The sequence below is a fragment of the Antechinus flavipes genome, chromosome X (assembly GCF_016432865.1).
Source record: "Antechinus flavipes isolate AdamAnt ecotype Samford, QLD, Australia chromosome X, AdamAnt_v2, whole genome shotgun sequence".
NCBI lineage: Eukaryota > Metazoa > Chordata > Mammalia > Dasyuromorphia > Dasyuridae > Antechinus > Antechinus flavipes.
The window spans coordinates 51,197,233-51,214,804 of NC_067404.1; the positions used below are offsets into that span (position 1 = coordinate 51,197,233).

A 17,572-nucleotide genomic window follows, 5' to 3' on the forward strand; every position below is an offset into this window, starting at 1 on the left:
AAATAAATGAAAACGCAATAAAATGTAGATAACAACGTTTTCGCAACTAAGTCAATATGTGGTCCCCGTTTCTAACTGATTTTGACAGCATTGGCTCAGAGACCTGCTTTAAGGGATAGATTTGCTTCAGGCATATTTATTTTTTATTTATAAGGCAGGGGTTTTTAACCTGAAGTCCATGAAGTTGGATGGGGAAAAATTAAACTTTATTTCAATGTAACTGGTTCCCTTCGTTATTTCACTGTAACTGGTTCCCTTCATACTTGTATGTATTTCATTTAGTGTACTTTAAAACATCCTGAGAAGGGGTCACAAGCTTTGCCAGATGGCCCAAGGAATAGGGGGTCCAAAAAGGGTTGAGAATCCTTAATATGAGGACTGTTGTTAAAATTCAAGAGAAGAGATTATTATCTTAAGGTGACATTTCTTTTGCCGCCTTTTCTACATTCAGTTTCCATATCAAACCCTTCTGGACACAGATAGCACAGTTAAACTCAGCTCAGTTCATGTCTGACTTTTCACAATTTTTGAATTAGGGGCTCCAATGGAAATCTCAGCTTCCACCTCTATTTATCTTTTAAAATGCCAATTGCTAATGAGGGGGCAAAAAAATGCTTATTTCATGGGTTGTCCCTTCCCTTGTCTACCATCTGATATGCCAGAATACAGCAGGTGAAAAACAAAGAAAAAGAAGCCGAGCAGATGGATAATCCACCAACTGGATAATCAGGCCCTGAGTAGTCCAGATGTGACAGTACGCATGATGTGAAAGGTGGATTAACATCTTGCAATGCCTTGTGGAAGACTAACTGATCCAAGCTGCTGAGCAAGGAGTATTGGGAGCTCAGGGATGGTAGAGACTTTTAGGAGCTAGTAGGAAAGAATAATGATTTAAAAGTCACTAACTGCATGGTTGAGGCTTGATGACTTGAAGGCAGGGGACTCGTAATAAATCGACTTGAGAAAAGCTTCTAAAAGAAATATGACCTCCTTCCCCTAAAACTTTGAACGCTTCAAATCCATGATTTATAATCACTGCCTGCCCAAAGCTTTTGGGGGTGGACCCTGAAGATGCTCTCCCCAAGTCGATTTTCATTATATCAACACATCTGGATAACAAGAAGAAAGCTCTTCATTTGGATGTTTTGCCCAACTCTTGGCAAACAATTGGATGTTTGGGAATATCGATGGGAGAAAGATTAGGAGACCTGAGTTCTAGTCTTGACTTAGCCACTCACTGATCATATGACTTTGATCAAGTCCCTTTCCCCTCTATTTCTCTATTCTATAAAATGTTAGAATTGGGCTAGGGAGGATCTCTAAGATCCCTGACAGTCTGCAAGATTTGATTGTTTGGACCACACAGATAAAACATTTTGAATGAGCAGCCAAAGTTTCTGTCTTTTCATCCAGATGTTTTGGTGTCAACATTTCACATTGAGCCTGAATGAGGCATTCATGAGAACCACTGATTTGGTCTGTTGGGACCCAGACTTTCACTTGGCAGTTCCCATGAATGATGTCATGAGGGCACCTAGATCTCGTTAGTTTCAGGAGAAGAACACCAGTAACCAGGTAGTTTGTTACTTTTGGCAAGAGGTTAGCCATACCCAAGAAAGGGCTACACCTTCCAATGCCTTCCACTTCCATTGGACTAGAGATGTGCCTTTTGTCACATAGTAACACCTTGATTAACCAGAATACTTTGGGGAAGGGGTACTTCCCATGAGTAGAATTTTCTGGTTTTCTAAAGCATTAACAATTGATGCTCTTTCTTTTAGCTGATAGGAAATTTTAAAAACAATTTTTCAGAATTCACTTTTTTTTTTCCTCACTTAAGTCGGTCTAGTGATTAGGACTGATTAGGACTTCTTGGGAATCAGAGCTATACTTCAGACCATCAGTGATCTGTGCCGGGCACCAGAGATGGAGGTGGGAATGGTGCAAGAGTTGGGCTGCACCTGGAAAGGGATTTTTCTCCAAGTGAAATCTTGTTTATGTATATATATATATATTTTTTGGCACAATTTGTTAATCTTGTATAAGTGGATTCCAGGGAGAACAACTCTAGTTGACTGAAGAAATTGATTAGTTTCTGGTTAATTGAGGCTTTACCATCAAAATGATAGCCATTGCCTTGATGGATTGTGTGCTACAAAAAGGCATCTTGAAGCTTGTATGGGGGGGAATGTATCATAGACCTTAGGGTAGCTGTAATATTTTGGTTATTCAGAGACTGTTCTTCCATAACGTTTTGGAGTCTCACACCTCAGGCCACGGTGGGGGCCTGGGTTGAGGTTCTCGCTCTTACTTACCGAGTACTCTTTTCCACCAGTGGGTCATTTGGTTCCGTGGCTTCTGAGCTTGCCCCTAATCTCTTGCTGTTTGGTCGATCACTATTCCCGCTAGCCCTGACGAGATTTACTGAGCCAAGGAATGCCAAGTAAGATGGGACTTCTCATCACTGTCTGGATTGCACCTACCTGAGCCAGGAACGGGTCTAAGGAGAGGATAAATCAGGAAGCGATACCACATACAGCAACCAAGTTATGCAACATCCCTGCTAAAATCTATGAAAGGCTTCGTACAGCCTACACCGGGGGTGGCCCACTGAAGAGAAACTCTTCCCCCCACTTAACTTGAAGCAGAGCCCATTGTTTTTGCTGTCAAGTTAAATGGGGGTTGTCTTCAATTGGCCATCACAAATAGAGAGCAATATGTTATCACTTCATGTTCATCTTCGCAACAGTCAGCCCTGATCGGTTAGCCAACCAACCAAGCTCTGGTAGCATGATGTCCTGGGAGAAAAAGCCCGTGAGCTGTCATTTCAACGTCCGGGGTGATTTTCACGGCTGTTACCGCTTGGCAAAGGTGGGCAGGGACTGCCTCCGGGGCAATCTCTGGTCTCTTACCAGCCTAGGCCGCTGATGGCCTTCACGAGTCAGTCCTTATGGGGTCGGGGAAGAGGAGGGAAAAAGAGAGGAAGCCAATATGGTTGGGGAAGCTCTGTCTGGGAGTTTAAGAAGGGACCCAGTTAGATCAAAATTGATAGCAGCGCCACAAGCACTGTCCGGGTTCAAACGCCACCGGACTCTCGAGTGCATCTTGCCATACTCTCTCCTCAATAGTAAGATAACAGTCTTGCCGATTACTCGTCACTAAGGGTACCCGGTTGTGGTGACATTGAGGCTGACCTTGGAGTCACCGCCCCCGCTGCCGCACTCTCCTTTGTCGTACCACCATTTGTTTTTCAATTTGTCCAAGAGGCCTTGCTCATTCAGTTTTAATACTGCCAGGTTAACAGCATTTCTTGAAACGATAAAACATAACTTGTAAGAAAATGCACAAATGCTTAGGAAATCGTTAACGTATAAAAAAGGAGCACAAGAGGACAAATTGGCGAAATTGCACAGAACGGGGAGCTAGAAAAATGTCTGTACAGCAAATACAGGGTTAAATATTGGAAGGTGGCATGTAGGATAACGTTTGCTCAAAACTGAAGTGTGCGGGATGGGGAAATTGTCTTTGAGAAAAAAAGTAACTAGACTGCCACATCCATGCAATTAACATTCGTCACACATGGCACCATAACTTGGCTTTTACCATTTAAATTGAAAAAGCCGTTGAACTGTAAAATTAAAACAGCAACAAACAGTCAGAGAGGACAACACAGAGAAAACATTGAAAAAAAAAAGGATGCATTAAATAGATGAAACCATCATTTACCGTCTTATTTAACTCCATGGAATAGTGCAGATTTTTAAACTGTTAAGTTACCTCAAAATCCACAAGAAAGAAAATGACAACAAAGTACATCAGGGTAGGTGGAATACTATAACAACATGGATATTGTTATATTATTCCACCCACCTTAATGTTGAGCCTTTAGGGGTTGCCACACCATAGCCTTTGGAATCCAGATTTCCACCAACTTTCATGGTATCACACGGCTTTCTCTGCTCAATATACTCGTTCATGGTTGACTCCAGCAGGAAGGCGAACTTTCCTTTGGACTTCCGCACTCTGGCCACACCGTCCGCTGTGGTTTTGGTAAACACCGATGGTTCGGCCGATTTCATGTACGACCACATTTTCTCGTAGACGGCTATTTTAGACCGCTGTAATCAACGAGAGAAGCAACACATAGAATCAGGTTCTCGTGGTTCCGACGGACCTTAGGGGTCTCCCGCTCCAACCCCTCACCCAATGTACTCTATGACTGCTCCACAGTTGCTCTTACAGCTTATGTATGAGGAAAGGAAACTTTCCTCCTCCATAACTGCTCCTCCAGGAGTTCTGCTTTGTTTGGGGAAAGCTTTGTTGAAAGCCTTCCTTAGATCAGGTCAGACTCTGCCTCCTTATAACTCTCCTCCATTGGTCCCAGCTCTCCTTTCTAGAGCTACTTATGCCAAACAAATCTGAGCCCTCTTCTTGATGACAGTCCTTTCAACATTCAAAAACAGCGATCACATTCCCCTGTAGTCTTTTCTTCACCTGGCCAGATTTGGCCATTTTCCTCAACCCTTTTTCAACTGCAGAAAGAGCACTGGCTTTGGAGTCTGAGCACCTGGGGTCAACTCCTGCCTCTGACACTCGCTATCTGTGTTACTCTAGGGAGGTTCCCTCCCTGAGTCTCAGTTTCCTTTTCTATAAAATGAGGGAGTTGGACTAAATGTCTTCTGAGATCCTTTCTAACTCTAGATCTCTGATTACTTAGGAATGTCACATAACTTCTATGGGCCTCAGTTTACTCCTCTATAAAATGAGGGAATTGGACTAAATGGCCTTGAGATCTCTTCCAGCTTAAGGTTGTGGATTCTGCTATAAACGACCCCTATTTCTGTGCTTTGCATTCTGCCAAACTGGACAAAGCTCTTGGCTCCCATTCTAATGGTGCCTTCCTTCCATCTCTGCTTGTGTTCATACTGTTTCTCATGTCTAGAACAGCAAATGCCACATGAGTTTAACTGGATAAAAATGCACACACACACACACACACACACACACACACACACAAAATGAATGAGACAAGAACTATTGCTCCTAAGAATTATACTCACAAAAAAGGAGCCGAGATACTGAACAAAGGTAGTCAGTTCCCAGAGAACCCTAGAGAGCCCTGGGGTGAGCGTGGAACATTAGCCAGTGCCTGGTCCTTCTTGTCCAACAGGATTAAGTAGGTGGGCTGCAGTGTTCTCCATGAGTAAAGATGAGAAAATTCCCGAGGGCAAAATCCATGGTGTTTCTATCTTTGCAAACTCTGCATTAAGCACAAGCCCTTTTGCATAATGAATGCTTACTAAATGTTTGCTGAATAGACGGATGGAGAATCCTGGCATTGGGAACTATGACTCTGAATGAAGCTTTTTGGTCTATGATCAAGATCACTGTGAAAGATGAGGTGCCATGGGGCCACTGGGTTATAATGATGGTTGCTGGCCATGTCCAGGAGATGAAGACCATGGAGCAAAATAGCAAACCTGGGTTTAAGTAGCCTTCTGCCTCTAATTCATCATATAACCTTGGGCAAATGACTTGATCTGAGTCTGTTTTCTTCTAAGAGACAGTGCATTCTCTGGGTCAAGCTAGATGGTCACTGAGCTCCTTTCTAACTCTCAGATTCTTTTATTGGGGTATAACAGAAAAAACCCTGGATTTAGGGGAAGGAGTGAGTGGCTTCAACTACATTTAACTCTGATTGTTATGATATTCTTCGGTGTTTTCAAGATAATATCCCTGTCTCTGTAACCCCTTGCTCCTGGTTCTGTCTTCTGGGGCTTAAGAGAACAATCTAATTCCTCTTTTGCATGATAATCCGGGAAGAAAGCTCTCCTATCTCCCCAAGGTCTTCTCTTCCTTCCTTCCTTCAATGGATTCTTTTATGGCATGACCCCAGGACCCTTCAGCATCCTCTGGATGCCCTGTAGCTTCTCTGTGTCCTTTTAAGGACTGTTTCTTAAGCTTCTAAAGCTTCCTAAATTGGTATCCGAGCCTCACAAATCTTTCCAGTTTTTGCCTTTAATTTTTGCTACGTTAGTGCAGGAAATATAGGGAGAAGGGGCTGGGCTAAGGCAGATACTGTGACATAGCACGTATCCACTGCAGGTTGTAGTGAGGCTCAAAGGTTGCAATATATGTAAAGAGCTTTGTGAATATTTACAGTGCTGTATAAGTGTCAGCTATGAGTTTGGTGGCTTATAACTTAATTCAGTATGGGGAAGCTCATCACTAAGGTAGCCAGTAGGACCATGATACCTACACACACACACACACACACACACACACTCACACGTATGTATGTATGTATAGATACATACATATATATTTGCAATGTCAGACATTGAAGACTAGCCACCAAGCAGTAGCAATATTGTCATCTATATGAGGGACCAGTCATGGCAATAAAACCACAAATTCTTGAAATGTTAAAATGATAGAAGCAATTGTTATTGTTGTCATTGTTACCATCACCAGTAAGTTGTTGGATCTTGGGTAAGTTGCTATCTCTCCCTGGGCCTCAGTTTCCCCATCTATCAAATGAGGAGATTGGAATAATAGGATTCCAAATCCAGGCAGCTATGTGACTCAGTAGATAGAGGGCTGGATTTGAAGTCAGGAAGACCTGAGTTTGAATTCTGCTTCAGATACTTATTCGTTAGTTGCCTCTAGGTAGCAATTTAACCTCTATTGGTCTCTATCTTTTCATCTACAAAATGGGGATAATAATATCACCTGCCTCTCACAGAGTGGTTGTAGGGGTCAAATGAGATAATATTTATAAAGTTCTTTGCAAACCTTGAAGTGCCATTTAAATGTTGGTTAGCTATGTCTGGGTTTGTATGAGCCTGTGAATCCACTTCAAATTCATTGTGACTATCCTTTTCGAGCCATGCTTCCCTATCCTGTCCAAAATAATAGCTAGCATTAAGTACTTCTCAAATATTTGGCTAAAATCAATAGAGGATGCATGTAACTCCTTACTTATCAGCCTAGTTACCTTGTTAACAAAGGAAATGAGGTTAGTTTGGTGTGACTTGTTCTAAGTGAACCCATGCTGTTTCCTAGTGATCACTGTTTTCTTTTGTAAGTGTTCATAAACAATCTGATTACTATTCTTTCCCAGAATTTCCCCAGGGATCAAAATCAAGTTCACCAGTTCATAGTTCCCAAAATTTACCCTCCCCTGCCTTTTGTCCTCCCCTCTTTAAAAAATTGGGGCATTTGTCTGCCTTCAGGCTTTTGGTGTCTCTCTTATTCTAATTGATGCTAGCATTTCTATGACCCTATGTGCAGATTTTTTCAGGATCCAGGTGTAATTCATCTGGATCTGGAGAACTGAATCCATTTCTAGCAGGAGTGGTCAGCTGAGTGACCATTACCTTATCTTTAATCTGATTTCCTGTTAACAATGGTGATTCCATCTTTGCCAGTTAGAAGATTATTCTCATGACAGGGAAGAGTATGTTTCCTTTTATTTATCGTACAACTTTCAAGCTCAGGATCAGAATCAGCATGAGTCCTATAGTCCTAATCCTCTCATTCAGTGGACAAGATTGTGTTTCCTTTTCTTATCTCCTTCTTGATTTTATAGACTTTGATCATATGTCTTTTCAGACTTTAGCATTCCAGGCTAGAGTCCAAAATTAAAAAAAAATTCTCATAATAATTATAGCTAGCACTTATATAAGAGTTTGGGGTTTGCAAAACATTTTATAAATATCATCTCATTTCACAACAACTATTAGAGGTGTTATTATTATCCCCATTTTACAGATGAGGAGACTGAGGCTCAGAGAAGCAAGGTGACTTGCCCAATGTCACAATGTTATAAGTGTCTGAGGTGGGATTCGAACAGTCTTCTTGATGACTCCAACTCCAAGCCTTTACCCATTGTACTCCTTTACTAGCCTCACAGAAAATCTTTATCACATCCTTAAATTTATCTTGCTTCCTTCTCTCACTTGACCCCTTTGGGTCCCTTGGCCCTATTCTTCTATGTTCTTTATTTGGCCCACCCCATCCTATCTTTGGGGAACATCCTGTTCTTAGAAATCATTAGGATATGTTTTTGTCTCCTCTCATCCTGTTTGGTTCAGGCAGGCCTGGGCATACCAGGGGTCAGTACAATTTGCTTCTTCTGCTGTTTGCAAATAGGCCTCCGCTTCCAAAGAGAAATGTCTTAGCAAGGGCGGAGGGGTCCCTGAATTCCTCTCCAAGGATGTTACCGTTTGGATTCATTTACTTCATCATTTACTCTAGCTCTTGGATCACTGATGCGGGTGAAAAGGTTTCGTCCTCTTAGTAAAGAGAATAAATGGTCACGTTTGTCAGGTGCCATTAAATGGGTGCTATGCCGAGGGGAAAAAAATTAACGGATGCAGTAGATGAAAAGTTAGTTGATGGTGGACGTGATCAGTCCCTGTTCAATAACTGAATTCTTAGAGAGGTCAGGGGGCAAAAGGAAATGGTGTAGAAGTGGGGAAAACAAAGCGGGGACATTTATCTCCCTAACTGGGATTTAAGTGGCAGGGCAGCATTTGTTCTGAAAAAGGGAATAAACTCCCGGGCATTTTTTTCCAGTCTGTCTTATTTTGGCTGAACTACTGAAGGCAATAAAAAGGGATTGGATCTCAGCTCACTCATCTGGGGGAAATTAAAAATGATGGGCAGGACACATGGCCTGTTTAATTCTTTTCCCATCTGCCATGATTCATTTATTTCATCCTACCATTTTGTGCCCAAGAAGGTTCAAACAGTGGCTGTGCAGTCATGGCCAAGAGAAATTTATAGCCTCCCAGACTAGAGCTCGAAGGGATCTCCAAGGCCATCTAGGCCAACCCTCTCATTTTTGAGAGGAAGGACCTGGAGCCCAGGGAGAGGAAGAGACTGGCCCAGGTCCACACAAATTGTTGATGATGATGAGGGTGATGATAATGAGGATAGACTTAGAGATGGAATAGACCGATTCTTTGAGCTAATTGAGCAGCAAGCATTTATTAAGTACTTACTAAGTTCTCTTGGGGAATTATCAGTGGAAATTCACAGAGGAGAAAAGCAGAATCAACATTGGACCTTCCATATTGATGGAGGAAGGAGGGCAAGGATCTTATCTACATATGATAGGTACGTAATAAATAGTCTTTGAATCAAGTGAAATGAAAATGAACAATGAAATGAATGAAACCATAGTCCTGATAATCTGAAATAGCACAGAATTAAAAAAACAAATACTCTGACTTTAGAAAACGTGCTTTTGAATTGCTGATTCTCTTTATCTTCCAAGATGCTATGGCCCTTGGCTCACTGGGCCTTGCCATTTGCTGTGATACTAAACTCTCTAAATTGGTCTTGTGGTCTGTCCTGTCACTCATTGCACACGCCTATGTATATAAGCCCCTTGAGAGCAAGGATATATTGCTTTTGGATCTCCAGTGTTTAGCATGGTGTTTGGCACCCAGAGAAATAGATGCTCATTCATTCATTCATTCTTTCATTTTTTTTTGTCCAACATGATTCTGTATGTGTGTTGTGTGTGTGTGTGTGTGTGTGTGGTGTGTGTGTGTGTGTGTGTGTGTGTGTGTGTGTATGGGGAGTTACAGAAGATTTCACAATAGCTGACATTTCCTCAGTTCTTTTTTTTCCTTCTTTTTTTTCCTGAGACAATTGGGGTTAAGTGACTTGCCCAGGGTCACACAGCTAGGAAGTTTTAAGTATTTGAGGGCAGATTTGAACTCGGGTCCTCCTGACTTCAGGGCTGATGCTCTATCCACTGCACCACCTAGCTGTTCTCCTTGCTTCTTCTGAGTTTGCAAAGTGTTTTATAAATGTATATTTCATTTACTGCTGAAGTGGGTACTATGAATATTATTATGCTCATTATATAGATCAGGAAGCTGAGGTTAATAAATTGCCCATGGTCACACAATTACAGAGCAGATAGATGTGAAATTCAAACCCAAGAGTCTCCACCTGCAGGTCCAGCACTGTTTACCACACCATGCTCCCTCTCATTTCCCTTGTCATTTATGGTTTGTTCAGGCCAATCCAATAAAACATCCACTTATTTGAACTCTCAGGAAATGGGAAATCCTGGCTAATAGAATTTTCTCACTGAAGGCCAACCCCTTTTCTTTCATTTTTTAATCATGGAATGCTTACATTCACTTTCCTAGCTTTATTGTAAGTAGAATTCCCTGTCCATGGTGCTGAAATTCAGGGGCCACCTTCCATCTGAACCTCAGGGAGTTTACATTCTAATGGAAGAAGTATTATTCTGAAATCTTTACAGAAAAGCTTCTTCTTTAATAGACTATGATTTTATGTGTGACTTTGGATAAGTCACTTCTCTTCCCTGGGCCTCAGTTTCCTCCTCTGTAAAATGAAGGAACCTGACTAGCTCTAGGTCTCTGCAGGCCCTTCCAGCTTGGGATCAAGGATCCTGATCTTATGAGGCGTCAGCTGTTATTATGATGACTGTTCAATTCCACAAACAGTAATTCGGCACTTACTATGGGCTGGGTCTTTCCTTTGGATGCTATTCTCTTTTTTTTATATCCCTGTTGAATCTTTCCCCTTTATACTCCATCCCTTCCCTGGGCAGAAACTCTGTGGGTTACCATTTTTGTGTTTCCAATGCCAAGTTCGGAGCCTGGCACATAGTAGGGCCTAATAAATGCATAATTGAATTGGATCTTTGATGCGCTGAAGCATTTAATGTTGAACACTGCTCATTTCCCTCTCTAGATTGCACCTTTAATTAAAAGCCTATAATTAAAAACCATAATCTGTTCCCTCCCCCCTTCAGTCTCACCGCCCTCCATGAAATGTCTTCTTTTAAAAAACTCCCTGGTGATACTGCTGGCTGGTGCCGACACCGAGGGGGTATTTGCAGACTTGTAGCCAGCAGAACGGGAACATTTAAAGCCTCCCAGGGTTGTGAAAGTTCTCTATTTTTTTTCCATTCAAGGTTTGATTATTCCCATACCGTGTTATGCACATGCTGGACTACGGAGAGGTGTCCCATGCAGGGCAATAGTCATCATAATAATAGCTGATACCTCCTGAATTTAGTCCTAACTTCTCTTCTGAGTGACAGTCTCACCAGAGGCCCATTGGACACCTCGAAATTCCCCCCAAACGCTGACTTTTTTGGAATTCCCCAATTACTGGACTCTTGAGGGAACCGCCATCCTCCCAGTCACCCAGATTCCCAGTCTGTCATCCTAGACTCCTCACCCTCATGTATCCCAAACTGATGCTACTTGTTCCTCCTTCTACAATGTTCTCACATGTGCTCCCTTTCTACCTCACATGACCACCCCTCTGGTACAGACCTTTCTATCTCACCCCCCTGGGCTGCCTCAAGTCTCTATTCACTCTGGTCCATCCTCCACTCAATAGTCAAAGTGATTTTCCTAAAACCTGATCCTGTCAATGAATTCCAGTGCCTCCCTAGTACCTTTAGGATCAAGAGGAAATTTGTTTTATTGAAAACTTTTCACATCTGGGCCCCTTCTGACCTTCCTGATTTTCTTACATTTTATGGCCTTTCACAAGCTGGACAGCCCAGACACTTAACACTTCCTAGCTCTGGATGGAGTTGTCTAGATTCTTTTCAAGGAAATTATCTGGACAGTCATTCACTTAAAAAAGTTTACTGCAAAACTCTTGCTTAGTAGGGATTTCCTAGAAAAAGATAGAGAGTAAGGACAAGGCCAGTAGGATAGACTTTTGGCTCCCAAACATCTCCTCTCCTAACCTGCCACATTGCCTCTATTTCTAGCATTAGAGTTTCTTTCTTTGGGTCATTTCCTGTTAAAAAACACATATCCTCAAGACTGCCCCTCCCAACTTAGTGCCCCATGCTTGGAATGCCCTCCCCCACCACCTTGGGCCCCTTCAAGACTCAGCTCAGATCTAACCTTCTAGAAGGAGGCCTTTCTTAGTCCCTCTCATTGCTAGAGCCTTCCCTCTTCCATTATTTTGCATGCATCTTGTAGGTATTTATAGGCTGTTTCCCCCATTAGAACATAAGCTCTCTGAAGGTGGGTTTTTGGCCTTTTTTGTGCCCCCCTGTGCTTGACAAATGCTCCTGGCACACGAGCACTTCATCAACACTTCTTCACTGACTCAATAAGATATGCTTTTAGGCAAGTCATTGACCAACATGTTAAACAAATCAGGGCCACGGGAAAGTGGGAGACAGTAGAAAGAGCCCTGATTCTGGAGTCAGAAGACTTGGCTTCAAATCTACCCTTGTCACTTATTATCTATGTGATTTTGGGCAAATCACTTCACTTCCCTGTGACTCAGTTTCCTCCTCTCTAAAATGAAGGGATATATTTCTTCAGTTTATACTGTAATAATTGATCGATGAGATGACTCCCTTCCCCCTAACCAGGTCACAAGACTGAGAACTGAAAAAAAGCTACTCCATATTTGACATCAGTGGATCATTAATTGACAGTTGTCTGATCTCTCATTTGAGAGTTGAGGAAACTGAAGGCTCACAGAGGGGAATTGACTTGTCCACAGTCCCACTGCTAGAAGGTGGATCACAGATTTTGAACTTGCAGGTTCCTCAGAGACCATCAAGTCTAATCCCCTCATTTTCCAGAGGAGGAAACTGAGACCCAGGGAGTCTTGACTGAGGAAGACCCAGGAAGTGCTTTGACTGAAGTCGCACAGAGAGCAAGTAGTGGAGCTGGAATTCAAACTCACTCTGTCCCCTCCACACTCAGACTCTTCCCACTGTTCCAGCCTGCTTCACATTCTCTTTAAACTTTCCAGAGGAGGAAACTAGAAGAAGGAGAAGAAAAGGGACTTCTTGGAGGTCATCCCGTGGATGAGTGGCAGGGTTGGTTGAACCCAGGGCATCTCTGAAGTGACAGTCACTTTCTGTCCTTTTAGAATCAATTTCACCTGCCAGCTCCCATTTGCTATGGAGAACCTATGTCTATTGTCTTGCTGCCTGTCGCTGAAAAGCCAGGAGCTGGGAGGCGGGCCCAGAGATCCTGGCTCCTTGTCTTGGCTTTTTGATTGGCTCCTTGGGATGACAGCTAAGCTATTAGGGGGCTGGGCTTTCAGATAACCTCAGGAGAAGTCACTTTCATCTGCTTGCCGATGTTTTCCTGCTGATGTCAAGGCCATTTCTGGGGTATCTTTGCCTGACATTTCCAAGCCATGTTCTGATTCCCCGGGGAGAGGTATTTCAGACACCATGGTTGCTCTCTGGGCTCAGGCAGAAGTGACATCACGGCTTCCCTTCCCAAGGACCTTTCAAGTACTTCTTTTAGCCCCTGAAAGGAGAATTATCCAGGAGGTTTGGCTGACGCTAAGGCCTACGGTGGGGATGGGAAGGAAATCTGGCCTAGGGATCTGGCACAGGAGCTTTGTCCCAGGGATGGGGAGGGGACTGCGTTTCATCCCCAGGAGGAACATGCTTCTTCCCTTGTTGCCTGCCCTTGCCTTGTACCACCAGTGTAGTTATCTGCCAGCTACTGCTTCTCCTGCTGGGGCCCTGCCCCTGGATGTCCCTTATGAGGGCTCCTTCTTGTTGCCCTGGCAGTGAGACTGTGTTCTGTACCACTCTGCACCCTCCTAGAGTGACTTAGCTCTGGCTAAGCTTTGACTAATTATGGCTCATCTGGGGACCACATGGGAGCAAAGCCAGGCTTAACAGATGTTGAGAGAAATGTCTTCCTAGGTCTTGCTGATTTGACTGTGGGGTGAAGATAAGGGTGAAAAAGAGCCCCTGTGGGCTTTGGCATAATCATTTCCGAGTAGGAAAGAGAACACCTTCTTTGAGCTTAGAATGGCTGAGGTGAAAGGGCCCTTTGAGATCATTTTTTATGCCAGCAGCTGAGGAAATGAAGTCCTGCTTGAAAAAGTTTGGTGTATTAAGTGATAAATGATTATAAATCACCTTGGAAAGGCTGACCTAGGTGTGTTTCATAACGGTGGCTTGACCAAGTCCGACCCTCAGAGGTAAATATATAAAAGATTTTAGAACATGGTCCAGGGTCGAAAGAATACTGAAGGAGCAGCTAGATGGCGCTATAGTGGATAGAGCACCAGCCCCGGGAGTCAGGAGGAACTGAATTCAAACGGAGCCTCGGACACTTAAAACTTACAAGCTGTGTGACGCTGAGCAAGACACTTAACTCCAGCTGCCTTGTCAAAAAAAAGAAAGAGCATTGAACTTGGAGGTGGGAAGACTTGGGCCATAAATCTGTCTCAGATGCTTCCTAACTGTGTGTCTCAGGCCAAGCTAGTTAATCTCTCTGAGCCCAAGTTTCCGCATCTGTAAAATGGGTATACTGACAGTCCAGACTTGGATCATAAATCTATCTCAGACACTTCCTAACTGTGTGACTCGGGCTAAGCTAGTTAACCTCTGTGAGCCCAAGTTTCCGCAGCTGTAAAATGGGTATACTGACAGTACCCATTTCACAGAATTGTTGAGAAGTCTGTCAAGGACTTTACAAACCCTAAAATACAAGCCTTTGTGTTGACTGTTACTGCTGTTATTCTTCTAATATTTTGTGGATACCACTGCGGTATACTGTTATACATAATTCTTACATAATATTAACTAACAGTAACTGTTACATAACGGTTATATAATACATAACTGACTCAGTTGGCTTTGGGGCCCATGCTTATTTTTTAGCTAGAATTTAGAGGGCCTGAGTTAGAATTCTGCCTCAACTACTGACCTGAATGACTTTGGGCAAGTCATTACTAACCTTGTCTGGACCTTAGTTTCCCCTCTGTAACAGGAAGAGCTGGATCATCTAGCCTCTAGGGGCCCTTTCCATCTCTGACAACCCGTCATCTTAGGATTACAATGATTATTTTTCCTGTTGAGTTTGCAAAGAACTTTAGAGACATGCTCTTCTATCACCTCCCACCAGCCTTTCCAAGGTGTTTTATAATCATCTATCACTTAATATACCAAACTTTTTCAAGCAGGACTTCATTTCCTCAGCTGCTGGTATACAAGATGATCTCAAAGGGCCCTTTCATCTTGGCCATTCTAAGATCAAAGAGGGTATTCTCTTTCCTACTTGGATACATGATCAGACCCATTTTACAGCTAAATCAAGAAAGGCTCAGAGAAGTTGAATAAGTTGCCTATGAGTTACACAGCCAGTAGGACTCAAATCCAGGACTCTCCTTACTCTGAGACCAGTACCCTTTCCATTACACCATGCTGCCTCTCTGAACTTCGTATCTCCCCTGGTGCCTAGATATTGCTGTGTACACAGTAGATGTTTAATAAATATTTGTTGAATCGAGTTTGAACTTTGGGTCTCTTGTCCCAACTGTGTTCTTTACCACTTGATGCCGAGATGGAACTAGCAAAGGGCAACCAGTTCTTTGACTCAGGGTGCTAACATCTGAGTGGGTGTATTTCTTCTCTGTGCCGTCCCTGCTCTTGCATCAGCCCTAGGCTGAACCCTACCCCCAGGCTCTTGTTGCTCTGGTGTTCCTCTCTCAGGCCTTGCCTTCCCCACGGTCTAGAGTTTGGAAGATTGGCACATAGAGCATGTCGAAGAAGCATGGCTTGGATTCTTGGGAGTGGGTTGAGCCTTCTTTCCGCCCAATGACACCTGGGAGGAACTGCCCTCTTTGAATTTTCCTTTTCCCTCAAAAGAATTTTGCTCTGGATAGACAAATTCCCAATTTTGGCCTTGAGCTAGTGACTATGGGGAAGTCTTTCATCTTTAAACCTTAGTTCCCTTTTCTATAAAATGAGCAGGTTGGGTTATATGACCTCTGAAATCCTCTCTAATCTTGAAAAATACTAAGAAAAATACTGCAGCCGAGAGGATGAAGCCATTCGGTGAGGGGACAGAAAGGTGAGGCAAACCTTGACATTAAGGCTGACCAGAATACAAATGTCCTGAGTTTAGCCATCTACCGGAAAATTTCCCAGAAGTAATAAATCCTATTTCGAGCTTTGGAGACAGCTGGCTGATGAGATCCAGGGACCACCCTCGATGCCATCAGGATGCAGCTGAGCAGAAATGTAATTGATTAGAAATCCATGTGACAATGCCAAGTTCAAATCAAAGGGTGGTGTCCTTCAGGGAGTCTAGGAGGAAGTGAGCCGGAGAGGAAGTCTGCCAATGTGTCCGGGACTATTGGGGACATCACTGGAGGGGACACGGGCGATCATCTAGTACAATGCCCTTCGTTTCCACTTGGAGAAATTGAGCCCAGTGAGGTGATGTGACTTGAACAACCAGGATTTGAACCCAGGTCCCCGACACCAAATCCAGCACCCATTTTACTTTATAGCACCTCTGTGATTGAAAATGGCATCCTGGAAACGAGGGAAGGTTCTGCCAAGTGCCAGAGCACATGGAACTTGATTTAGTACAAAACCCATCCTTGTAGACCATGGAAGATTGACTGAATGCTTCCAGAATTACCATCGGCCTATCACAGGCATTCCTCCTCCTACTCTGGTTTGTGTCTGACGGGATAGGGTTGGGTGTCTGGGTGAACTGGAAAATTCAGTTCCTGAGCCCTCAGCTAAAGAAATGCAGCACTAAAAGTGGAATTGCACTTATCAGCTTGTGGGTGGAGAAGGTTTAGTTTGGACAGCAGAGCCTTTCTAGTTTTCCTTAAATCTCAGAATGTGGGTGGTTATCCCTTCTGCCAACTTTGCAAAATCTATTTCCATCTCTGACATCTGCCGCCTGTATGGCTTTGGGCCTCAGTTTCCCCCTCTGCAAAATGAGGGGGTTGGACTAACAGGTCTCAAAGGTCCCTTCCAGCTTCCGGTTTATGATCCTTACTGATGGGTTACAATTCTGAGCCCATTTTCTTGGGTAGTTGTTGCAGGGCAGGAGGTGTTTTGCCAACCACACCCTCTAGCTGTTAATAATAGCAAAGCTGTTAATTCCCAGAATGCTGTGCTATGAATTTTTTCTCCCCCATCCGTCACTATTGACTGCTCCCTAGTAATTTCCCTCAGGTGGCAATAGTCCTGTTTTTCAATGAAATCTCATCTTCATCAATCCAGAGTCCATCATCCTCGGTCTATCCGATTTCACTTTCCAATTGCCTTGCCATTTTCTTTAACTATTGCATTTATAGGAGAAACAAAATTCTTTCATTTGTCTTTAATGGTGTAATTTTAGTGCTGACAATACAGAGCCAAGGAAAAGATAAAGAAAATGATTGCCCCATCGAGGAGCCCACCTGCTCAGAGTGAGGATGAACTATTGTGGGTTTCAGAGGAGCTTCCATTCAAGTGGTCTGTACTGCCTCACTGGGAAATGAGGGCGACCTCTTGTGGGCTACTGCCGGATTTGAGGAGATCCCATGAGGCTGGCAGGACTTTGAAGTCAAGCCCTGATGGTTAAGCAAGGTGAGAAGTCCTTTAAACCCCGGAAGCTAGCCATCATACTACATACATTACACGTCATCCTTTTTGGCTGCAGGAGCTTGTCGAGATATCTTTAAGGGGACAGAGGGGGTTGTGAGCCAAATGGAGGTAACAGAGCAACTACTGAGCATAACTAACAAGTGACTGCTGTATACCGAGCACAGTGCTAAG

The 17,572-nt window shown here is 43.4% G+C and overlaps 1 protein-coding gene across 6 annotated transcripts in view; it reads right to left on the minus strand.

The window, feature by feature from the left end:
• The window catches only part of GRIA3 (glutamate ionotropic receptor AMPA type subunit 3), a 279,563-nt gene that overhangs the window by 32,883 nt on the left and 229,108 nt on the right, over positions 1–17,572 (minus strand). For 3 of the 6 annotated variants that reach the window (XR_007948819.1, XM_051968619.1, XM_051968622.1), the window contains exons 13-14: positions 3,871–4,118; positions 3,195–3,309 (exon numbers count right to left, since the gene is read on the minus strand). Coding sequence is in view for 5 of the 6 variants with exons in the window: in XM_051968619.1 (XP_051824579.1) it covers positions 3,195–3,309; positions 3,871–4,118 (363 nt within the window). In the remaining variant the exon portion in view is untranslated. The remainder of the gene's footprint in view (positions 1–3,194; positions 3,310–3,870; positions 4,119–17,572) is intronic. The other 3 variants (XM_051968621.1, XM_051968620.1, XM_051968623.1) reach the window with 1 other exon arrangement.